General features: G+C 42.1%; 1 protein-coding gene across 2 annotated transcripts in view; it reads right to left on the bottom strand.

Annotated features, from left to right (window-relative positions):
* Positions 1-2,583: 2,583 nt before the first annotated feature.
* The window catches only part of nhsl2 (NHS-like 2), a 192,256-nt gene continuing 168,505 nt past the window's right edge, over positions 2,584-26,334 (bottom strand). For both annotated transcript variants that reach the window (XM_085395547.1, XM_085395555.1), the window contains exons 5-10: positions 16,801-16,983; positions 9,653-10,697; positions 8,302-9,475; positions 7,845-8,154; positions 5,389-5,506; positions 2,584-4,698 (exon numbers count right to left, since the gene is read on the bottom strand). In XM_085395547.1, coding sequence (XP_085251673.1) covers positions 4,359-4,698; positions 5,389-5,506; positions 7,845-8,154; positions 8,302-9,475; positions 9,653-10,697; positions 16,801-16,983 — 3,170 coding nt within the window. In that variant the 3' untranslated portion in view covers positions 2,584-4,358. The remainder of the gene's footprint in view (positions 4,699-5,388; positions 5,507-7,844; positions 8,155-8,301; positions 9,476-9,652; positions 10,698-16,800; positions 16,984-26,334) is intronic.

Genomic DNA, 26,334 nt, shown 5'->3' with positions numbered 1-26,334 from the left:
TTTCAGCGTGGTAATCCCCACATTCAGCAGAGTCTAACCTCAGCTCTGCACAATCATTTTTCCTCCTTCCTATCTTCCTTATTCTCCTCCTGAAGGAGGGATAATGCTTTAGATATTCCATATATTCCTCCTGTCATCTGTCTTTCACACTTCATAAAAAATGTCATTTTCAAAACAGTATGTTGCCAATATATTTTAGAGAATGAAGCTTGTAGCGGTTTCTTCGAGGCGTAGCTGCTGTGTAGGCAGAATCACCACCATCATCTTGAACAGACAACTAATATATTGCACCCTTAGTAGCTTTTCAGAATCAATGAAAAGTTGGCTGTTCTGTCCCAGCAGGACCTTTTAGTCCCACACTTTGAAGATTAACTGAATTAACGAGATTATTTCAGCTTCTAAAGGAACTCCTGTTTCCAAGAAACATTTACAAAACCTGCAAAAAATCAGGTTCTTCTATTAAATGGCTAGATCCTCACATAAGGGATAACACTTTTTTTTAAACCAGTGTGCCCATGTGTTCCTGCTTGTTTTTATCTCTCTTTCCTCCCCGATTAAAGAGAATCTGCTGTCTGCCTACATAAAAAGTCAAAAACACACTTTTTTGATCCTCAACACACACCGTAAGTGAACACCCTGTTCGACAGCCTGGCGCTTTTTTAGATGAAAGTACGTCTCTCTTCACACCACATGTTACAGTGCTGGAACAACACATCCTTTTGCTCCTAACTCTGTACTTGTATCTTCGGTTCCCGTCCCGCTGGGTTTAGCACAGAAACAATCTTCGCAGGGGTTTTTTTGTTCGTTTTTATCCATCTATTGGCCCTCGCTTCTTCTTAACAACCCACTTCACTCATCCTATGTCTGCGACTTATCTGCTCTGAGGCAAATGAGTCTTCATGACCACACTCTGCCTGTATGTGAATGCAGATTTGGGCAATTGTTTGCCAGATTACATGGAAATGCTCCCTTTTACACATGCACTATAGTGCAATTTTGGCAAGATTTACCAAAAAAAGTTACATTGGGGTGTGTATGTACTACCAAGGCAGCTGAAATAAGAAATAAAATCAAAAGAAAATGTAAAAAAAAAAGAAGAAAAAACACAGTAGGCGCTGCAGCAACACGCCTATAATTCAGTATACAAGGCAAACAAACACAGAGTTTTATAGGTTTATCTTTTTTCATTCACTAAATATTTAAAACAAGCGTCACTTGACTAGTCATCATAAATGGTGATAATTTATGCTTTTTTTCTCAGGATGATGGAATACCTGAAGGACTGCTGTAGGGAAGAGAGATGTAGCTGAAGTTTTTTTTCTCTGTGGTTCCTCTTTTTCCATCCACCAGGGGGAGCTCTGACTCAATAGCACCGAGAAATAAGTTTGCCAACTGGGAGTCAGGAGATGAAAGGTTCCCGTCCTCCATTTTTCGCAGTCCATCCATGCAGCAGGTTATTCAAGTGTCAGAGCTGAACCACCGCTGATCAGAGTCATCTAGGCTGTCCACACAGGCATGGACAGACTGATCGGCGGGTCCATGGATCAAAGACCGCAGGGCATTTTGTCCGGTCCCAAAAGTCAAGGTCCTTAATGAAAAAAAAACCCCCAGAAAAAAAAACCACACTCAAACTTTTCCTGTTTCCGTGTCAGTACACAGATCCCAACCATTCATTCATTTGTTCATTCATCCATGGCAATTCCATATTTCATGGATACTAAAGGGAGCAAAAACAAATGATAAAAACTCGAGAGAAAGAAGGCAGAAGATAAGCGCTGATAGAAAATGCTTTTTGCACGCTCAAACTAAGAACAGCATCTATTTTCTTTAACAGTCATTCATTGACATTCATCCGGTGTCGCGTCTTCTGCTGAGCTCAGATGCATAGACTGAATGCAGAGAGAGGTGGAGAGGCGGAGGAGGGAGAGAGAGAAAAGAGATGGGAGAGGCAGAGAGGCGGGAAGGCGGCGACGGGAGAGGATGGAGAGAAGGGAAGGGAAGAAGGGCAGTGAAAGATGGAGGGAGGGCGAGAGAAAGGTGAAAGAGAGGCGCTGCTACTGCGAGTGAGAGAGGATGAACATGTAGGGGAAGAAAAAGAGAGAGTGTGTGCTATGTGCCAGAAAAAAGGTTAGAGCAGAGAAAAAGAGAGACAGATGGAGTGTGTGCTCCAGCAGTGATGAAAAAAGGAGGAGAACAGTGAGCGGTGAGGAGGAAGAGGAGGAGGAAGGTGGCGCAGACGTCACCTCCTCTCTGTGACCAAAGAGACGGCGGAGGAGGAGGTGGAGGAGGGTGAAAAAAAAAAAAGGAAAGTCTTTCACGCCACGTCACTCCACATCACCACGGACGGACACACAGAGGGGAATTTGATTCTCATCCATCCTCCCGGTTCTCAGGCTAAAACCTGGGCATCCAAGAATTCCAAACTTGTACAGACGTTCTGGAATGTTTACGTTCTTATATCCATCCACTGATTTCTGAAACCCTCTTTGTTCTGGAATCTTAATGTAACAATGTTGAGGTCACTTCAATCATAATCCTTAATAAAAAGGGAAGGAGGGGGACGGATGTGATAATTTGCACACACACACACACACACACACACACACACACACACACACACACACACACACACACACACACACACACACACACACACACACACACACACACACACACACACAAATGTGTGACATGTATTCAGAACAGACACGAAAATTGCAAATGCACACATACATGCACTCGCCCCGTCTGTCTTTTCCCTCCCCTTGCTTTGTTCTTGGCACTTTCCTCTTTCGCACACACACACAAACACACACACACGCACCTTTAGGTCCCCTCTGGTCTGTTTGTAGTGTTTAACAGTCCTTTGGTCCCAACACCAGAGACCAAAATGAATAAAAACCCTGTTTAATAAGCAGGCCTGCTTCATGCTCTCCGTACAGAAACTCCACAGGCATGATATCCTCCGCACACTCTTTGTATGAACACACACACACTTGTGTGTAGATTGGTCTTCTTTTTTTTCTCCATGTTTTGTTTGTTTGTCTTCAGTAACATTTTGCTTGGCAGTCTTTGCGTGTGTGTGTGTTTGAGTGTGTGTATTCCCCTCACTGCGTGGGCAGTTTGTAGTCCAATCTTCTTGCTGCTTTGTACACTATTTATAGTCTTTGTTTCTGCAGATGATAGTTGTTGATAGATGCGTTACATTTATCTTTGTACATGATACATTACAGTATGATCCAGTTTAACATGTACAGTATATGGCCACTGGGTATGTTTAAGAAAAAAATATATGCAAAAAAAAAAAAAAAAAAAAAAAGAAACCAAAGAAAGAGTGAAAAGATAGTAACAGATGAGGAAAAAAGGTAGCGGCGCAGTGTTTGCGCCGTGTAAACGACCTGCGACACCAGTAAGGGGGAAAAAAGTGCTTATGTTCCAAAAATGTGGTCCGTTTGCCGAGCGCCTTTGTGGAATGTTTTGTGAAGGTCCGTGTTCGTGTTCACAGCACGAGCGATAACACGTGTGGTATGCTCATGCCTCATCTTTGGTGGCAAAAAGCGTGCCCCCGCCTTGTGGTTTCTGTTTGTAAATCCTGCTCTTTTATGTAATCCTGTCTGTCTGGAGCTGAGAGGGCTGCTGTGGTGTCGCATTCACCGTGGAGAGAAGACGGAACCACAAGGTCCAAGGTTTGGGAATATTTCCTTTGTCAGTGGTCCACAGGTGATGGACCTGTAATGCTGCTAGCTCAAGGGGTTTGGTAGAATCGAGGGTAAATTGTGTTAAAGTCTTGTATTTTCAGTGTTTTTATTCCATTTGTTTTGTGGATTGATGGGATTCCTCTTTAGGGGGGATTAATATGGTCACAGGTTCAGATACACTCCCCCGTAGTCATCAGGGTTTTTTTTATTGTATTCACCTGGAAGAAGCCCAGGAGTAAAGATGCCTGCTGTGTATCTTTACATTCCCAGTGTCTGCTCCACCCAACTAGCCTCCACACTGAACAAATTCCCAATGAGGAAAAGATAGTGCAGTGCAGTTTAGAAGCATGACCTCAAAACCTCCACCTTCCATTAAATATATTGTGAGAACCTACTTTTCTCTCCGTTGATGTCTTGCTTTCCTAGAGGGGCTGGTTTGACTCGGACCAACAGTGCTCCAACCGTGGGAGGGACCATTTTGTCCAAAAGTGTGCTCCAATTTGATTGGACAGTGCAAATGGTCAACCAGTAGTTGGAGCGATCTGGTTGGACATGTTCGTCAGATGGCCCCGTCTCCCATAGGGTGGCAGGCCATGGAAATGGTTGGTAGCTTTGTCGACAGCAAACAGACCTGGTTTACATCTGCGTAGACGCTTCCATTCACTGATCGCTGGGTTTGTCGTTCCCAGCCGTTGTCTCTCCTCCCTCGGCATTCGATGCCGTGTTGGCTGAAAACTCCGTGACACGTCGGGCCAGGGGGTTTGTGCTTTTTAGAAGCTCCATGGCAGAGACTCTGGTTCCTCCGCTGGAAGACTTGTTGCCTTTCTTCTGAAGGAGGGCCATGAAGTTCTCGTTGCGGGAGCTCGACCTCTGGCTGCTGCCCAAGGTTAGATTTCTGAGGTCGCTACCGCTGGTGCTGTGCTTCACCGGTGACACCAAACTCTGGCGACTGCCAAACGAGTCGGAAGGTTCTTTGCGACCCAGGACCTTTCGTTTGGACCTGGAGGAGAGAGAGAAGATTATCAGCCAAAACTGTGTGTGCAGCTGTTTCACTTCTCAGATTTACTACTCGTGTGTGATGAGTCACACTTTAGTTGACATTTGTTTCTCGAGAATAGAAAAACTAAAATTTGTAACTACAGAAGGGACTCCATTCTTTCTTGTAGGAGATGAAAACACTGATTACCGATCTTCCATTTCCCCATCCTCACTTATTCTTCAGAGCCTTTTAAGCTATTTTCAGCATCACGCAAGGTAAAAATCACGAACACTTGTTGCTTAGTGACTAGATTTCTTGTCAGTTTCTGTGTGTACTCATATCCACGTACGTGCATGTGTGGGAGAGAGAGGGACGCTGGAAGGAAAAAAAAGGACGAAATGAGAGCCAGCGGTCGTGCAGCAAACCCACTTTACATGTAACTGTTGCTAGGGAACCTTATACTCCATCTGTCTCACACCTTTTCAACAAGACAATGCGTATTTTGTCACATGCTCCAGGTTATAAAAAGCTGCCAGGCAGGTTTGGTGATGGCTCAAAGCATTTGTGCTGTCCTGTCAAAACAGACTAAACTGTGAAGCACTTCTTAACCTTTAACTGCCATCTGAGGAAACTATGTGCTCTAATATCAGAGTTTGTACCGATCTTGGTGTTTAAAATATGCCTTGGTTGTGTCTGTGTGCGTGCTCAAACCTGTGTATAATAGTGAAGAGGTCTTCGGTGGTGTGTGTTGTAGGTGTGCTGGCCAACAAGTCGTCATCTGTTTCCTCTTCGATGTGCAGTACAGTCTTTTCACTGGCTGCTGGTTCATCTAAGCAAGGCACACAAATCATGGTAAAACATATAAAGTAGAAATGCTAACCAGCCACTTTCTCATGCACCTTAGATGTTATAAATTTTAATGACCAAACAGCTAATCAGCCAATCACCAACTCATTGAGTTCAGGCAGAAATGTTCAAGACAACCTGCTGAAGATCAAACTCAGCATCACAATGGTGAAGAAATGTGATTTAAGCGACTCTGAGCATGGCCTAGTTGTTGGCACAAGGTGGGCTGGTCTGAGTATTTCAAAAACTGCTAATCTGCTGGGATTTAATCACATAACCATCTCTACAGTTTACAGAGAATAGACCAAAAAAGAGAAAATACCCAGTGAACAGCAGTTTCATGGATGAAAATGTCTTGTTGATGTCAAGCTACAATTTGCAAGGACTGATCAAGGTCCAAAATTGAACATGGGAAAAATGTTGTCTAGTCTAATGAGTTTCCATTTCTCATGCAAAATTCCGGTGGCAAGGGCAGAATCTGGGATAAACAACAGGACCTTCTTGCTGTGAGGGAACAGTGCTAACCACTGCACCACTGTATGATCTGTTCAGGATGTACCCTGGCTCCAGCCCCCCTGCAACCCTGATAAGGATAGGCAATGGAAGGATGGATGGAACATAAATGCATGAGTCCTTCCTTGAATTAATGTTTCTGGATGTTGGTGGTTTAATGATGTACAGGATAGTCACTAACTAAATATTGTTTAAATGCCACAGCCTGCCTGAGTACTGCTTGTTTCTTATGACCACAGTGTATCCATTTTCTAAAAGGCTTCTTCAGGCAGGATAACACACAACATCACAAAGTGCAAATCATCGCAAACTGGTTTATTGAACATGAAAATGAGTTCACTATACTCAAATTGGTTTCCACTGTAAGCTACAGATCACCTTTGGGACATGGTGTAATGGGAGATTCACATCATGCATGTGTAGCTTACAAATCTGCAGCAAATCTGTGATGCTATAATATCAACAAGGACCAAAATCTCTGAGGAATGTTTTCAGCACCTTGTTAAATTAGGCAGCGCTGAAGGCAAAGGGCACTACTACATGTAGGTATACCTAATAAAGCAGCTGATAGGTGTATATCAGCTGGCTTTGTGCAAACGCATATGTAAATCTGATTTGGCTACAGAGAAAATTAGGTGATAATGAAATAATGATGATAAATGTCATCTTCACTGTTAAAAACAGTGTGAACCATTCTGTGTTTTTATTTGGGCTCATTTTAGAGCAATGGGCCTGTATCAAAACACAGCAGAATCAGGAGGGTATGTATCAAAATTAGCAGGTATGAGTCCTAATCAAATGTAGAAGCTCTGCTAGACGATTATCACCAACACAGAAACATAAAAAAATCACAAGAAACAATGTCTGCAGTGAAACAAGACTAAAAGCAAACTATTAGCTAATATATGTTAGAAAATGCAACATTTGTGTTGGGATGTTTTTAATTAGAAACGATTAGAAGGCCAGAAAACTCCAGTACAAGATTTATGGTATATTTTTGTATTTCATCATTGAATGAATGTACAACTACCCCTACCCTGAAGCGGTGATTCTGTAGGACAGGGACCACTGGTGGAGAATAGAGGGACTGCAGGAGGCGTGTGGACAACCAAGGGAAAATAACTACTTAACTTTGACATGTTTCCATCAAACTGTCCAAGTAAATTTTTTACACAAAGATATTTTCTTTTTCCATTTTTCTACAAATCAGGCTCTGGATGGTATATAAACAAATCCCTCTGTCAAACTATAGAAGGGAATCAAACTAGAACTTTTTGATGTAAGTAAGTATGTGTGTGTAATGTAAAATTTTACAATATTAAAACAATTATTAAAATGTAACCTATATCACAATGACACTTCCTCAGTCAGTTATTGAAAAAGAGACAATATTTTAAAAACGGTGCTTTTGTTTTAAAAGTTTTTAGACTATTGGATTAAAATGTGCAAATGATGTAAGTCTTGGATTAAACACGAATAGCTTTGTATAAATGTTAAGTAGAAAAACACAGTTTCGGTGGTTTCTTTCCAGTAGTCTGACAGAAGAAATGTCATTGAAGTAAAATAGGCCAAAAGTGTTTTTTGTTTCTAATGTCTCTGTAAAGCACTTTGAATCACCTTGTTGTTGAATTGTGCTACACAAATAAACTTGCCTTGCCTTGCCTTACATGTAGTGTGTAGTGTCTCATCTTTAAAAAAATAAATTGATGCATAAAAGCCCTTTTATCTGGTCTTATGAGTCTTCTGAGACCACCATTCGGTGAAAACCAACTTTTAAAGCTTAATAAAGTGGACCCATCAAGGCATACCTGTCCCAATCCCAGTACCAGCCATCTTCCCTTCCAGCTCTGTGAGAGAGGAATCTTGAAGAGAGGATTGTAGTGATGACTCTTTGGAACTTTCTTCATCTATTCCCAAGTGGTTCTCATCTTGCTCAGGCATGTCGGGAACACTGGGAGCATTGAGAATATCATCTGGTGGGAATGTTCCTACCGGAGACCGAAGGCCCACGGGGCTGTCAGTCTGTGGCGTCTGACGGTCTGTGCTGCCATTAGTGGAGGAGTGGACTGAGGTGGGAAGAAGCAGAACATTTGGCTTCTTGGGGACTGGAGGTGGAACCTGGAAAGGATTGAGAAGGTTTCAAAGAATGAGAAATAAGGAGAGCTGTGAACTGTGAATATGTTTTTTTTAAATTGTTTGCCTTTAGAAGATACTCGATGTTTAACCATGACTTGTGTAAAAGAACAATATATTTAATTTGGTTACCTTGGGTTTCTTTTTGTCTGACAGCTCTGCCAGACAGGAGACTGTCATCCTTGAGGGTAGCGTCTTGCTCTTGTCCTGAAGTTCTGGGGCCTCCTGATTGCTGCAAGGTGAAGGAAGTGAGCCTCCATCTTCGGGGCCAAGACGAATCTCTTGGTCAACATCAAATTCAGGCTCCAAAACTGGGTCTTCCAGGAGAGGCTGAGGGTCTGGGAGAGGAGGGAGATCAAACAGGGACTGGGATAGGGGGAGGAACGATTGATCATAGGCAGTTTGTGGAGCAGCCATAGAGTTTGAATCTGACAGAATAGTGGGATTTGTTGGAGCTTGTGGTGGAGGTTTTTTGGGTTTTGGCTTTTTCATGACTTTGTAGATGTTGCCTAGAGGCACAGGTCGGTCTACAGGTGAGGCAGGAGGCGAGTCAAGCGCCAGAGGGGAAGTGGAGGAAGGAGAAGGAGACTTGAGAAGAAGGTTCATGGGCCGTTTAGGTAAGGGAGGCTTGACTGCAACAGGTGGTTTAGGTTTTGGTAGAGTGGGTGGTGGGCTGGGATCCTCGCCTATATTGCGGCCATGCTGTTCCTCTTCGATGGTGTCAGAGGCTCCATCAGGGCAGTCTTCTAGGTCTCCACGAGAAACTGAACGAAGCCGAACAGTCTTTAGCTCATTCTGGGTAACCATAGGCAGTGCCTGTGAGGAACTCGGGCTGATCTTTCCTGGCTTTGCTGCTGTCGAAGTGTCAGAATGCCGCCGGCTGGCCTTTTGTTTTGGCTTGATGGACGAAAGCTCCAGATGTGCATTCCCAGGCATTTCAAAGGACAGTCTAGACCTAGCAGCTGGATCCTTGGGTGATGGTAGAGATGATTTCCTCTCTGGGATTTTGGGGCGCATCTTACAACCTATTGTACCTGTTGTACCCACAGTCCCCTGACCTGCCAGATGACTGAGTGGAACAGTTGGGGTGGGAGTCTCTGACTGGCTGGAATAGCCACTTGATGGGGACATAAGTCCTGGAGGTTTGAAGGGGGATGATGCCTTGATGTCAGTCTCCATGGAAAGCTGTGAGGGTGATGTGGCTCTCGAGGTGGAGGGAGAGTCAAGAAGGGACTCTGAGCTACCTCTGACTTTCATACATTCGATCACTGTAGTACCTGTTGCTGTGCTGGAGCCTGACAGAGACCTGAGGAAGAGCAAAGAAGAGATGTGAAGTTTTTTTGCTAAATCAAAGTTTGCCAAACACGTTTGACAACAAAACATCCAGGATACCTATGAAATGATGTGAGAAGACATAATAAAGATGACACAATAATAATAACTTTGTAGCACAAGTACTAAACATCCATGTGTAGTTTCCTACCTGTATGGATCATTGCTCTTCCACTCCCCTAGCTGCCAGTGCGTGGGAAAAGTAATTTCTGTCTCCCCCTCCCTCTCTGGTGCCTGGACCTCTAGACTTGGAGGTCTGTCATTCCCTCCTTGGCCTGGCTCTCGCTCACCAATACTGGTTTTAGACGAGTTGGGCAGAAGGAAATCTGGCTGAAAGTCAGGGAAGTGATCCCTGGGAATGTGCAGGCTCTTTGGTCGGCCATCTCTGTAAAGACCACCTTGATGGTGTATTCTGCCCTCAGCTTGTCCAAGGTTTTTCATAAGAGAGACACTCCTCACAGGGGGTGGTGGCTTTCGTTTGGATTTTTTAAGGGAGATGGAGCGGGAACGTAGGCGCAAACGACCTTCTGTGCTGTAGTCTGAAGCTGTGATGGAGATTGTGTCAGTTGTACTTGCGCTGTCTTCTGAGCTCCCTCTAGGGTAGAGAAGGGCGTAATTCTCACCTAAGCCGAGGAAGTTGTGATGCTCTTGTTGGTGGTCCATAGTATTCCCATTTCCTGTAGATGTTATATTACCATCCGGATGGCCTATAACACCCTCTGTGAAACAAAAAGATCCAGAATCTGTGGGTGTGGAAAGGGAACGCTCTCGAAACTTGAAAGCATTCTGTGCTGCTATGGAACGTGCCGACCTCTCCCGTCCTCTCACTGCTTCCCCTCCTCCCCCTCTTCCTCCATCAACTGCAGCCCCCTCTGTCTCACTCCGCTTCCCTATGTCCATGTTATTCAATGGTCTCCGAGAAGGGTCTGTCACAGTCTTGAATGAGCTTGAATGTCCTGAGCTCACCAGCATCACCCCCTCCTGGGTCCCTCCTCCGATGATACTGTGCTGTTTGGGTGGTACCGCTGGTCCTTTGCTCTTACTGTAATTGTAAGGCTCGTTCCACGCTCCAGGAGAAAAGGTGGAACCCTTGGGTCCGTTCCAGGAAGCGGTGGGTGTATTTGAGCAGAGCAGCCCAGAATGGTCCATAGTTTCTGGGTGAAGGTGATCTGGGGCAGGCAGCCCCAAACGGTTGTCTGTAGAGAAGAGAGGGAAAGAATCAATACTCCAAAACTAATCACACCAAATTCCACTGACTGTGGACACTCTAAAATAAAAGGTTATAATAAAAACTTCTAAACATCACATATCTATCTCTAGCTCTACCCATTCAGAAAACTATTCTGACCAGAAAAGGCACAACCTGCCTTGACATCTGTAGCCTCTGGCATTAGTCCCTACACAGTGTGTATCATTTGTTTACTGCCTGACGAGAATAGCCACCATCTTTGAACAGAAGGGATGACTTACAACACCAACTGTCTGCCATCTATAATCCAGTTTTGAGATCCGCTCCCAGACACTTGGGCCATTTGACCTCAGGATATCACGTGATAGAGTGGGGCTAGGTTTTGCAATGGGTTTACCCTAAACCTTGGCTGATTGTGACCCACACCTGTTTTTACACAGGCTCGTGTGATTAGGTAGAGGATCAATAGGGAGTCCATGACCCTCTTGGAGACACTCCCATAGGGCTTAAAATCTGGGATTCTCCACCAGTTTTCTTCTTTTAACGAAAGAAGTTTCAGACTTTCTTTGAAAGAAGTTCTTTCTTAGAACTTCTTTCTTTCAGACTCTTTTCTTTTTCATGCTCCTTACACTACAATGACCTAGATGACCAAGCACCTTCACAGACATACTTTCCTGCCTAACAAACCTCCATGCTTAAAAGATACATACAAGGCAACATATTAACAAGAAAAACATATATAAACTTCTCTGACCTTTCCTTCTAAGGAGGGAAAGCGGATCAAAAACATTCTTTTTTGCAAGTGAGATAGAATCACACCAGAACTTGGTCAGAATCCAATATTCCATGCTTTAAGCTATGTGCTGTGGTATAACCACAGAACAAATAAGCATCTATGGACATGTTTTAGCTGTTCCTCGAGATGAAATGCTAAATCATAACTTATAGAACTGAAAAGTTGAGAGCATTTCTTCACTGTCTGATGTGCAAAGATGTTTTTCATCTTCACTTGACTGGATTTGGCAAGAGTTTGATTTTTCAACTGACTGGCTGAAGTTAATAGACAGATGGTTCTTTCGAACGCGTGCCATTTTGCAAGTATGGCTTCACAGATGGTTCTGTAACAAGTTATCTGGTGTGACAGGTTACCATATCATGCCAACCAAATGCCCCTTCACAGCAACAAACCTACCACATTCACCCACTGTAAGGATTGAGGGGTCAGTTTTTTTCCCCTTAATTTGTTACATAGGCCTAATAGTACATTCTCAACAATGCATATTCGTCCTGCAACAAAGGATTAGTTCTTAATTCAAGAACAACTGAAACACATTTTTAAATGTCAGATGTGGCTTCTTCTGCTTTTGTCTTCTTCTCACCAAAATTATGGGCTTATTCAGATGAAGCTGATTAAATGAACCCTTGATGCCCTGTGTTTAAATGTCCTCATTGAAGTAAATAAACCAGCAAGGAATGAAAAGATAATGGCTAAAGGCATAGCTGTTCTTCACTAGGAAACATTGATTAGTGCAAATCCAGGGGAAATAAATTATTAATTCAGCATTAGTTTGTGTAATTTTCTTTGCTTAATTAAACCTTTGGTGGATAGATAGCTGACTACCTTTGTATATTGGCCGTACTGCAGAAAGCAGTTATTAGTCATACACCTTTGCTTTGGGGCATTACCGTAGTTTTCGGGTCATAAGCCGCCCTTTTTTCCCCACACTGTGAACACTGCGGCCTATAATGACGTGTGGCTAATGCATATATTTTTTTATGCGGCCAAAAACAATTTGCCTGGTAACAGTAGACCAATAAAATAGATAAGTAGTAAATATACGGTATATATTTTTACGTGTTGTTAAGAAACGTTGTAATGTTGTTTGTGCACCGTTCCGTAAAAAAACCATAAGCAACGTAATTTGTGTGTTACCGATACGTACGTATACTTAAAGGTAGCTGTGTTACAGGTGCTGTTCGAGGAAAAAAAAGCATTTGCAGTATGTATTTTTGTATGTTACCATAACGTTTATGTTACCATGGTTATGTTACCCTACGGAATAAATTAAACATTAAAAATCCTCACGTGTTATATTTCTGTGTAAATATCTCATATTACAAGTGAAACGCATATGGCTTAAAATCCGGTGCGGCCTGTACAAGTACAAAATTGATTTTCTTTCTAAAATTAGAGCATGCGGCTTTTAATCAGGTGCGCTCTGTAGTCCGGGATTTACAGTACATTATTTATTATAGCCTAAAATCTGCAACATTATACCAGATAGCCCAATAAAATTAGCTGGTGAAGTATTTGGCAAACAAGCTTAACTAATAGCCTACTTTTGCTATTAGTGTTAACAATCAAACAAGCAAGCTAATGCTAAATAACTCTTAGCTCTCTTTTGAGTTTAAATATTGTGTTTATGGTAGATTGTTTTTAATGTGGTAGCTAGCGTTACTCTGTGTTGGTGCTGTAGGCTAGTAACAACCATCAAAATCCCATGGTAATCATTTGAAAAAGGGTCTTTCTCCGACTGGTTGGCAAGCGGTTGCTGGGGAGTGCTAGCTGTCACTAGGGGAAACTGGTCGCAAAGAGGTATTGCAGTTTTGCAGATGTGTGACAACTAACAATGTGATGTTAACTTGTTAACATGTTAACTTCCATTTTGGATGTCACAATCTTGGTGACATTGTGGGAATAAGTGAAAAAGGCCCCACTCACACAGGCTAAAAGACTGGTTAGTCACCCCATGGCAACCACCCGTTACTACGGAAAAATGTGTATTCTGCCAACTGACTTGCAAAAAAACTCTTTCTGATTGCTTTGGTTGCTAGCTGGTGGAGGCGGTTTCACTTAGTTCTGCAAGTTGAAGTGAAACTGAAATGAAGACTGTCCAGCTTCATAGAAGAACCTTCTCCATTCACCGTTTACATCACAATTTTCAACTTTCACTACAGCTCAGGGAGCAAATCATTAACCCTTTAAGACCTACCATAGAACCAAGTCTGCCAGAGCTTATCTTTATATTTTTACATGCTGTAGTGCCATTTTTGGGAGCGTTTCAAGTTGCTATACATCAATACAACTGTTATAGCCCAAATTTTAATAATATGTATGCATTAAGTCCATAGTAACTACATAAATTGCAAAAAAGTGCAATAAACTACAAAAAAATTGAAAATCATTTTTGTTTTTTTTACATTTCTAGTTAGAGAAATTTAAGAGGTTTATCCCTCAAAACTGCAAATACAAAAAAGTTGCACAAAAAAGTTTCCAACAACAGGAAATTTATTTTGAGTGTCTTCATAATTTTATTTTTGAGATACACCAATTTTTATATACTACAGGAAAAACGAAAATAAATATTATAATGCAAATTTGCAAAGAAAACAGCATGTGCATCAAAATAAACTATTTCCAGCAGTGCAATATGAGTTTTAAGCATCCCAGAAACTATTCAGAAAAGCATAAAGTCAACATGACTCTTAAAAATACCAGTATAGGCTTATAAGGCCCCGAAGGTAAAAAACTACATTTTCCGCAAAAATGACATCACTTCCGGTTTTGGGCAAGTAATGGGGAGCATGCGATAGTTCCCGCTGACGTCTATTCCAACGTAGGAAGTGTTTTGAACAGCTGATTGGATCGGCAAAGCCTGTTTCTGGAATATTATGTTTTTGTTGCTGCAAGTGCTTTTTATGCAATTTTTGCAAAGCTATATGTGGAAGGAAAACGTGTTCTAGGGCAAGCTGATGGCATAAGATGTAAGTACAACTCCTCTGGTTTCATATGCAAAACAAATTATTGTGCCAGTTTACAGGGTTTCGGTTCTACAGGGATTTAAAAATAGTTACGCCCACTCTGACCAGTTTTAAAGGATTAATATCTGCAAACAAGTTTGTGTCTTCCATGTAAACTATGGGCAACAGTAGCAACTGCTAGCAACCGAAGCAATCACAAGGAGGTTTTTACAGCCAGTTTCACCTCAAAAAACCCAGCAACCACTCACTAACCAGTCGAGCAGTCCAGGTTTTTGCTTTTGCTGAGTTTGTCAAGGACCAGCCTGTCTCTAGGCCTGCGTGACTATGCCTTAACAAGAAAGGAGAACATTTTTCTTTTAAAACTGTATGTAAATCCATAATCAATGACAAAATAAACACACATTTGTCATGTTTGTTGAACAAAAAACATAATTCAAACAAAAGAAAATGTCCTGCTATTGCATACATTTCTTTTATTTAAAGAGTACAGTGGGGCAAAAAAGTATTTAGTCAGCCACCGATTGTGCAAGTTCCCCCACCTAAAATGATGACAGAGGTCAGTAATTTGCACCAGAGGTACACTTCAGCTGTGAGAGACAGAATGTGAAAAAAAAATCCATGAATCCACATGGTAGGATTTGTAAAGAATTTATTCGTAAATCAGGGTGGAAAATAAGTATTTGGTCAATAACAAAAATACAACTCAATACTTTGTAACATAACCTTTGTTGGCAATAACAGAGGTCAAACGTTTACTATAGGTCTTTACCAGGTTTGCACACACAGTAGCTGGTATTTTGGCCCATTCCTCCATGCAGATCTTCTCGAGAGCAGTGATGTTTTGGGGCTGTCGCCGAGCAACACGGACTCTCAACTCCCGCCACAGATTTTCTATGGGGTTGAGGTCTGGAGACTGGCTAGGCCACTCCAGGACTTTCAAATGCTTCTTACGGAGCCACTCCTTTGTTGCCCGGGCGGTGTGTTTTGGATCATTGTCATGTTGGAAGACCCAGCCTCGTTTCATCTTCAAAGTTCTCACTGATGGAAGGAGGTTTTGGCTCAAAATCTCACGATACATGGCCCCATTCATTCTGTCCTTAACACGGATCAGTCGTCCTGTCCCCTTGGCAGAAAAACAGCCCCATAGCATGATGTTTCCACCCCCATGCTTCACAGTAGGTATGGTGTTCTTGGGATGCAACTCAGTATTCTTCTTCCTCCAAACAGTTTGAGTTTATACCAAAAAGTTCTACTTTGGTTTCATCTGACCACATGACATTCTCCCAATCCTCTGCTGTATCATCCATGTGCTCTCTGGCAAACTTCAGACGGGCCTGGACATGCACTGGCTTCAGCAGCGGAACACGTCTGGCACTGCGGGATTTGATTCCCTGCCGTTGTAGTGTGTTACTGATGGTGACCTTTGTTACTTTGGTCCCAGCTCTCTGCAGGTCATTCACCAGGTCCCCCCGTGTGGTTCTGGGATCTTTGCTCACCGTTCTCATGATCATTTTGACCCCACGGGATGAGATCTTGCGTGGAGCCCCAGATCGTGGGAGATTATCAGTGGTCTTGTATGTCTTCCATTTTCTGATGATTGCTCCCACAGTTGATTTATTCACACCAAGCTGCTTGCCTATTGTAGATTCACTCTTCCCAGTCTGGTGCAGGTCTACAATACTTTTCCTGGTGTCCTTCGAAAGCTCTTTGGTCTTGGCCATGGTGGAGTTTGGAGTCTGACTGTTTGAGGCTGTGGACAGGTGTCTTTTATACAGATGATGAGTTCAAACAGGTGCCATTCATACAGGTAACGAGTGGGGGACAGAAAAGCTTCTTACAGAAGACGTTACAGGTCTGTGAGAGCCAGAGATTTTCCTTGTTTGAGGTGACCAAATACTTATTTTCCACCCTGATTTATGAATAAATTCTTTACAAATCCTACCATGTGGATTCATGGATTTTTTTTTCACATTCTGTCTCTCACAGTTGAAGTGTACCTCTGGTGCAAATTACTGACCTCTGTCATCATTTTAAGTGGGGGAACTTGCACAATCGGTGGCTGACTAAATACTTTTTTGCCCCACTGTATTTAAAGTGGGCGGGAAAAAAAAATGATAGTCTTTCCACAGCCAAGAACTGTTCAGTGCTACTAACAGCAATACTAGAGTTTTATCTGAAATACGAGAAGTTCATGAGTATAGGAATTTCATTCTGACATTCCCAGATTCTTTTTTCTCTCTCTCTTTCTCTTGTCTTTGAAGGTTGCGGCACACTTTATGTGAGGAGTAATAAGATCTGCACCATGGAGGGAGGGTAAAGAGCTCCCTATTATGGTCTCACACACACACCTGCAGGTAAGGTTGTGTCGAGGTCAGAGTGTGTCTTCCTCAGTGGGAGATTCTGGTGCGGTGTGTCAGTAACAGGCTCCAGGGAGTGGGGCTGGTGGGGGAAAGGGTCCCCGGGAGAGGGGGAAGGGGACGGAGAGTGCTGGAGAAGATCAACACCGTGGAATTTCAATCCTCTCCCTTCACCTGCAAGAGGAAGACAGCAGCAAGAAGGTCAGCAGGAGGGTGGGAAGACTAATTTTACCTGACACGCATTAAATTAAATAAAACAATAAATCCAATCATGTTGTTGACATGGCAATAAAGTATTAGATTATGGCTCTTGAGAGACAGCGATGTGAAGGCAGATCATTTGATATGATTTCAAGTCTCTCTTAAAAGGCTGCAGTGCTTTCCTCTCACAACTCTCGTTAACACAAACATGATTTACTGCTTCTATTAAACATTCACTCAGGTCACTTTAGTGAGACACAGTGTCAACCATAACTCTGTATTTGCATCAGGAGGCAACTTTTGGAGGTGAAAAAGGAAGAAAATGTGGGAACTGCCATTTCTCTAGTGGCCACTTCCCTGGTGAAGATGACCTGCTGAAGTTCAAAGTGAGCATTAGGAAGGGGAAGAAAGATGATTTAAGTGATTTTCCATGTTGTTGGTGCCAGATGGGTTGATCTATTTCAGAAATCTTGATCTGCGGAGATTTTTCCAATGACCATCTCTAGGGTTTACAGAGGATGGTGTGCAAATAAGCAAATATCCACTGAGCAGCAGTCCTCTGGGGGAAAATGCTTTGTTGATACCCAGAGGTCAGAGGAGAAAAGACTGCTTTGAACAGACAGGAACTCAAATAACCGATCGTTACAGCCAAGATACGGAGAAGAGCATCTCTGAATTTGTAACACATCAAAGTTCGAAGGAGATGGGCTACAGCAGGAGAAGACCAGACTGGGTGACAGGTAAGAAGAGGACACACAGGCTCCCCAAAACTGGACAGTAGAAGACTGGAAAAATGCTGCCTGGTTTGATGAGTCATGATCTCTGCTGCAACATTTGGATGGTAGGTTTTGGGCATCTTCTGATGGCTGCAGCAGGATAACACACTGCATCTCAAAGCTCAAATCATGTGCGGTCGACAAATCTGCAGCAGCTGCGTGATGCCGTCATGTGAACGTGGACCCAAATCTGTGAGCAATGCTTCCAGCACCTTGTTGAATCTTTGCCACAATGAATTAAGGCAGCTCTAAAGAAAAAAGGGAGTACACCCAGTACTAGAAAGATGTATTTCTACATTTCTTTTTCTAAATTTCTATATTATCTGTCTAATTCTCTCAGCTTACAAAACTCTCATACAATTGCTAGAGGCATTGACAACACTTCAGGTGATAAGACTAAGAAAAGAATTCAAAACTCAGGTAGCAGTTTAGGCAAATTTGCGAGTAAAACAAAGTCAAGTGGAAGTCCAATTCTCCCAACAATGCTTTTTGGTTGATACCGCCTGAATATTTTTCACTATAAAGAGATTTCAAATCAAGACTGTTTACATAAATAGTGTCTAATTAAAGATGCATTAAGAACTCTGTTGATTTGCCCTTTTAATATTAACGTTTACTCTAAAATAGGATACAATTAATGTCACAGAGTTGCCTGAAGTTGGTAGTTGTTTCCACTCTTCTTTATTTCCTGTCGCACAATTGCTGATACTTCAAGTGTCCACTGTTTAAAGTTGCCTCTGACTCAGCAAGTGTTTGAGAAGTGGCATAAGCAACACTCGATGAGTTCATCTCAGCTGAACAAGTGGAGAAGACTTTGCAGCTTTCAGTTTCATCATCACCATAATGACTCCTGTACATGCATTACATTTTAATCCAGACGGGCTCAAGGCAGACACGACGGAGAAACCTGCTGCTCTGTTCTAGCGCACTTCCCGTCTCCCTAATGTGTTTTGTGTGAGAACATGAATCCAGTGAGTCACTGGTGGCAGCAGGCACCTAGCTGGTTACCTTAATGACATACAGCGCCGTTTCTCACCCATCCCATTAAGCTATCAGCCTCGTTTTAGAGCAACAGTCATATCGGGCTCAGCCTGCTGCTAAAATTTATGTCCAACAATGAAATTGTGCCACTTGATGAAGCTCTTTTAAGAGGACTGCGGTACTAAAAATCAATAAGTCAAGAAAGCAAATAAACAAACTGGAGCCAAATCAGCCCACTATTACCCACCCTGTGCCAAAGCAAACTTAAGGAACATGGCCGTACCGCTGACACTGACAGCTGTCACCAAGCACTCAAAACAGATCTCCTTCACATTTGGAAGTCAGATGAGTCCAGCTCACCCTCCTTCCATTTTTCTTCCCCCAGCTGTGTCCCTCTTGCAGCAGCCTGTACGAATTATGCCTCCAGGCACTTAACAACACAGAATTACAAACCTTTGATCTGTTTGAGAGAGCAAACAGAAAACTAATGGCAGATATTTGATGCCCAAACTAAACATTTACAGAAAAATCAACAGATAAAGATGAATTATGCAAAGCTCAAAGGCGCAGAACAACAAAGGAAATGCGACTGAACCTAACATGATTAAGACTTGATGGCATGGCTCTGTTTTAGACATCAGTGACAACAGAGCTGATTAAAATCCCAGCATGAATAGTGCTACTGGTTTGTGAAGCCTCAAGATGAGCGTCTCTGCCAGAATCATCTTGGTTGCAAAAACACCGATGTGACAACAAGGGTAGGGTCTAACAGCGAACTGGCTAATAACCTCTGATCGACAGATCTTTGGCCAATGAGCATGCGGTTTCATATCACAGCTAATCCTACATTTTGAAACACTTTATGACCAAGATTTACTAAACAGACTTGTTTATTTTATTCAGTGTGATCCAAAATGAGTGACTGAGCTCATGCATCCAGCAGAAAAATGTCCAACAAGGTCGAATCAGAACCACATCTATCACCATCTTGTGGCCTGGAGATAGAATGCAGGATTAATGTGCTTCCTCACTGGCTTCATTTTTCTGACCCAGAAGCTGTGCCCATGTGTTTTACTGTCTGTGGTTGCAAAGCAGCTTGCAGATGCACAGCAAATTCAATACTGAATGAGATTTGTCAGTAGGTTGAGCAAAGTCATTTCATATAGCAACTGTGGTAGAGCGGTTTCTTTCAGCTGGAAGATGAGTGGGTCGAGCCCTGGTTTGATCCCCTGCTCCTGCATGTTGAAGCATCATTGGGCAAGATACCGAACCCTAAGTTGCCTCCGATGTGTCTGTCAGTCCACGAGTGCCCGTGAATGTCAGATAAGATGCCTGAGCGTAACTTTTTTTTTGTATGAATGTGTGTGAGGTCGGTTGAATGAGTTTTTTTTCTTAATTACTTTTTTTTTTTATAAATAAACACATCTTCTTACATATTGTTCAATGAAATCCCTGATACGTGACACTTGCATAAACCAATCCTGCAGCTTCTGAACTATAAGACATGCTCCATGTGACAATGTTTTTTTTTTTCCAGTGAGCTGATTTATTGACTTTCCTTTATAAGAAACCAGGTTTCCATAACTAGGTAGAGTATTAGGGAAACCTGGTTTCTCCAGGATAAGTTCACCTGGGAAAATTGACCGCTGATTCCTTTGTTCCATTAGCAGGTAGAAAGTTTTGTAATTATTTTTTACAAGCATGTTCCTGCTTAATTGCCCTAACGGTCTACAGCACACAGTGTATTAAATTATGTGGCCATAAACATCTTGACGCTGCTTAAAAACTATTTAAAAATAAAGAAAACAGTAACAAACTGCTGCTGCAGTTGCTTAGAAGAAACTTTACAGCAGGTATCTCTAACTTTTGCAACTGCTAATGTGAGCTAGTGTGACTTTTGTGAATGCTAAACCAGCATTAAAATGCTCTAAAACTCGAGGTTTAGTGAGCAACTTTGTCTGGAGCTTTCAGCTGTGTCCCATGACCAGCTAATCATTTTAACAAAGACGCTCAAAACTTGAACCCAGAAATTTAAATCCAACCTTTTCCAAAGCGCTGATCAACAGTCATTGGCTGTCCCATTAAAATAATTTTTAAAAGGGACACTTGAACTCTCTTTAATGGCACAACTGTATTTGGATGTGTAATAATGATTCCTGCTGTTACTTAGATGTCTGAAATAAACATGCTTTTATCACCATCTTAACATTTGGAAACCTTTTGCTTGGCAAATCATCAAACTAATAACTCTAATCATCAAAACTTCCTGACACTTCCTGCTTCTAAATCTTTGGGCACTCTAAATCTTTTTTTCCCCTAACAACAGCAAACCTGGATTCATGATTTAAGAAAAAGTCCTGACTCCTTCCGCTCTTCTGCTTTACTCATTGACTAACCTGCCCGTTTTTCCACCTGTCCTTTTATCTCTCCATCTTTCCAAGAGCCTATTCCCTTCAGTTATTCATCCTCTGTTTATTTTTGCAACAGTCTCCCTATTTAGCTCATTCACTGACTGCCACTCAATCTGCGTTCCCCTCTGTGCATGAATAAGCACGAGTGTTTGAGTCGGAGCATCTCCAGCTTTCCAGCAGAGAGGCTAAAGCTGTGACTCAGCCGTGGAGTGGAGCTAAATACGACTTCCTGTCTGACTGTCATGCATTCACCCACTTCCTGCTGGTGTGGGTCCCTCTGTAACGCCGACACCATAGTGACAATTTTGCATCCTCCAGTCTTGGCTAGCTAACTTTCCTACTTGAATATTCAGAGCAGTTCCCACTTTCAAGATCGGTCTCACCAAGCTGTTATTAGCAGGCTGTAAGTCTTCTTGTTGCTTCTGTGGGCATCACTAACAGACTCTGTTTAAACTATCAGCCTTCCACCAGTTACAAATCCTAATGTCTCCTCAGTATAAGCCTTGTTAAACTGCTCAGCTGCCTGCATGCAGTGAGTCTTAAGGACACAGAGGTTAGAATAGCTTTGGGCAAGAGAGAGAAACATGACAATCACAAAATACCACGTAACCTTACAGTATATTACAAGTTTCTAACAATTCTCATGACATAAAATAACATATAAGAGTGTTTTCAGTTTAAAAGTAGGACAACGTTGGGATCTAAGCAGAGTGATGGAGGCAAAAACGCACCAGACTGTTGCCTTAACAGCACACATCATTCAGACTTTATCTTTTGGACTTAAAACCTTTAAGAAATCAACATTAACATTCCAGCTAATGCCATAATGGTTTCTGGAGTGATAAGTGACCATATATTTGTAAAGAAGGGTGGATTCCTAAGTTATCGGCTAATGCTAGCAAGCTTGGCTAGCAAGCTACATGTATAACCTGCATGAGGGAAACATGCACAAAAACACCAGCCAATCACTGCTAGCGAACAGGCTAATGGAATACTAGGTGAGGACTGGCAGAAAAGCTATGACCCTAATTTTAAGCTAACAAATGTCAAATGGATGGATTTGAAATTGTTTTTTTTTTTTCAATCATAACTTGTGAAGTTGTTATGAAGGAAGAAATTATCCATAGAGAGACTCAGAGAAAAACAGTTTTTCCTGTCACACTATAAACACGTTTTAAGTCAGGTTTCCTTGGCCCGTCACTGTACAATTGACTGCTAAGCCCCATCCACACAGACCTAGAAACCAGTCAGTATACTGTGAACAGCTGCAGTCGCAAGTGTGAAAAGTGCAAGTGTGAAACTTGTTGCAAAGAGGTATTTGGGTGCTTCACTATGAATCTTTTACTAATTGCTTTTATCACTAGCAGGTTGCCACCATCAGCAAAAGTTTGCATGCGTCCCAGATTGTAGTGAAAGCATGAAAAGTACAACACAAACTAAAAAACCAAACTTACATGTGTAGCCCACTGTTCCTGCCTAGTTGCCCTAACGGTCTACAGCACACAGTGTTTTAAATTATGTGATCATAAACATCTTGACGCTGCTTAAAAACTATTTAAAAATAAAGAAAACAGTAACAAACTGCTGCTGCAGTTGCTTAGAGGAAACATTACAGCAACTGCTAATGTGACTTTTTTGACAGGGAATGCTAAACCAGCATTAAAATGCTCTAAAACTCGAGGTTTAGTGAGCAACTTTGTCTGGAGCTTTCAGCTGTGTCCCATGACCAGCTAATCATTTTAACAAAGACGCTCAAAACTTCAACCCAGAGATTTAAATCCAACCTTCTCCAAAGTGCTGATCAACAGTCATTGGCTGTCCCATTAAAACAAAAGACACTTTGCTTTAAAATCAAAGCTGCACCTTTGAAACTAGGTGGTTGTGGTGATAAGGGACAACTTTAACTTTGGAGAGGAATATTCTCCACCTCTTGTTTGCATTCCAGCACAACTCGGCGAGTAAATCTCGAGTGTCTGTAGGTAAGTCGGCCTCTTCCAGGCAAAATGCAGGTGACAGCAGAAATCTGCTAGGACAAAACAATCACAAGGAGATTTTTGGTGCAGCACTTTCTTTATGAATGTTTTTTCCCAGAAACAGCCAGCAACTTCCAGCCACTCGCCAACCAGTCGAGCATAAAGCGGTTAGCGAGTGCCAAACAGTTATCGACTCAACAGACTATGTCTGTTAAACCAAGTCTTAATTCAACATCATAAGTTGTTACTTGGTTTAGGGTTTAGGAAGAGAATGCTTTGTGGTATAGCACAGCCTTTTGCAATGTTAAACAGCACTTCACCACAGTTCAGTGCTACATATCTAACTTTATGACATCAATATGAGCAATCTTACAGCTTGAACAAACAACCTGTAGGGGTGCGTTGGTTTAAATGACAATCCCATCTTTGCATTGAAGTTTCGGCTCTGTAAACAGTAACCGACAAAAGATGAATTATCACAATGAAGACTTCTAAAGCTCAAACAGAACCACTGAAGGTGAAGCAGTGCCATATGTTTATACTAGAAAAAAACTGTAAAATTAAGTGTTTCAGAAATTCATAATTTCCTCTTATTAACATCAGCACCTTCCCCCTCAGTTTATAAGTGTTACACAGCATCTAACCCTCTACGGTGTTATAATAAATAACAAATAACTTCCTGTGTTATTCAGCTACTGCTGACCCTGGCTTATCATCTATCTTACTGTTTGCACTGAATGCCATCAAGGGATGCATCTAAATTGCAGCTCACTAAATGGATTCATCTTGTGACAAAGGGCACAGCGTGGAGCTGAGAGGATTTTCAGAAGTTTTTCCAAAAGTTCCACCCCCTGTCAGATTCCTTGTAGTTGGAGGGGCTCCAGGTAAGCCAAGAGGATTAGACCGTCGGCAGCTCAGCAGCAGGAATGCCTGTCTCTCACTCTCTGTCTCTCTCCACTAAAGCTCTCAGACTTTCTGCATTCTTCATTCATAAGTGCATTCAGAAACCATCTGATTCGGGGTCTGGGACTGTTTTGCTCTTTTTATAGGAAACAGCAGCATTTGCACTAAACTCCTCGCTTATGTCCAAGCCTCATTAGCTGTTATTTTTGTAGGATTATTGACAGATTTACAAAATAAACAACTGCTAAATTATTTGAATTGTGAGGTTAAAAAAATGTTACTTTGACTAGATAAAAACTGAAGAGTCCATCTTCAGATAAGCGTTCTGTGTCATTATCCACAAATTAAGACAACTGTGGAACAATGGTGAACATTCCCAGGAGTGGCCATCCTACCACAAAAAGCACTGTAGGCCTCCTTTGCCTCACGACTCAGCAATAACTCAAATGTGACAGGTTACATGGGAAAACCACTGCTGACCAAAAAGAACAGGACAGCTTGTCTCACATTTGCTAAAAAAACCCATCTCTGTGATTCCCCAAACCTTTGGGAAAATATTCTGTGGACAGAAGTTGAAATCCCGTTACATGTGGCATAAAACTAACGCTCAAAACATCTTCATATAACGGTCAAGCATGGTGGTGGTGGTGCGATAGTTGGGGGCTGCTTTGATGCTTCAGAAGCTGGATAATTTGCTGTAATTGATGGAAACGTGAAATATGCTCTCAACCAGAAAATCCTGAAGGAGAATGACCGACCATCAGTATATGCCCCGATCCTAAATACACCAGCTCTTTTCCCTTAAAACTGCACTTTGCTAACCATCCCATATATATATATATATATATATATATATATATATATATATATATATATATATATATATATATATTTGAAGTATGTTAATATCAATTAAGCCATTCATTTTCCGCTGCTTATCCAATCACAGTGGCTGCTAGAGCCTAAAAGATCTAAACATACATGTTCACTTTTCCTTTGTTCAACCTCAAATCAATTTAGATTATTCTGTGAGTAAATGTGAAACTGAATGGAAATGCCTGAAAATGCAAAATTACACCAGCAACGTCTTTTTCACTGTCTGATCACATTTAGCTCAGAAATCGATAACCGTGGACGTCTGGTGTTTGGTAGGGCTGCTCACAGACACAATAATGTCCGCCTTTCTGCAATTCAAAAACCCTCCAAATCACCGAGGACTCTCGAATATGTGATTACATTAAAATTTTACCGATGAACTCTGTCGAGAAAAAATAAGCACAGACCGATGGCGTCTGCCCGCTGCTTGTCTCTCAGCCTCTGTTGCATTCACATCTTTCACAGGCTAAAGTGCTTCAGTCATTCATGAAAATTGCTGGAGCGAGATGTGAGGGAGAGGAAGGAAAGTGGGAGGTGGGAGCTGCGACCAAAAAAAAAAAGAAGCTTTCTCACTACCCTCCATTCATTATTCTTCCATTGTGTATCTCACTGTATGCATTTTCTGTCCTCTGTCATCCTCATCACTTCTCCACCTTTCCCTCCATCTTTTTGTCACTGCTGCTTGTAATTCTTCTTTTTTTTGGGGGGGGACTAGGGAGGAGGAAGAGTGGTGAGTTACCATGGCAACAGCAAGCTGGCTGAGAGCTACCTGTTCTCTGGCATAGGAGGAGGAGGAGGAGGGAAAAAAGCAAGAGACGGAGTGTAAAAGAGACAGAGGGATGGTGACAAGTTGGATAAGTCTGACGATATCTTATTTTTTTCTCATTTTATCCAAATCTGATAACAAGACCAAAACAAATCAGTGAGAAGCCCTGAGAACAGCTGTTTTACATGCATCCAAATGGCCTTTTCTGACTTATTCTGTTGTGTAGTTGAGCTTCATTTGCGTCTAAAACAAATAACTGGGCCGCACCTTTGCACAGGGTGACACCATAATTCATTACTGCTAATGAGAGCACAGCAGTTTATATGGCTCAACCCGAAATACACTACAAAAAATGTGTATGCATACTCTGCAAAAAATAGTACCCGAGAAGCATGCTCTTTACCCCTGTTGGGGCACTGCTTGCTAAACCTGATCCTGTTCATTTAATGAAACCACAGACAGGCTTGATGGAAGGAAAAGAAGGAAAACAGAAGGAGAAACGTCAGTCTTATACTCAAAGTTCTTTGCTCTTCCTCTCGGTGTGAAGGAAGTGAATACCCACCAAGTACAACGCCACAGGCATGCATCATTATACCTGACCTTCTCCTCCTCTACACAGTGGGTGAGGTGAGGTGGGT

Source organism: Rhamphochromis longiceps, linkage group LG3 (assembly GCF_057381845.1).
Source record: "Rhamphochromis longiceps isolate RC_006_pf linkage group LG3, R_longiceps_female_GT1.1, whole genome shotgun sequence".
Classification (NCBI taxonomy): Eukaryota; Metazoa; Chordata; class Actinopteri; order Cichliformes; family Cichlidae; genus Rhamphochromis; species Rhamphochromis longiceps.
This window is presented reverse-complemented; position numbering and strand designations above follow the sequence as displayed.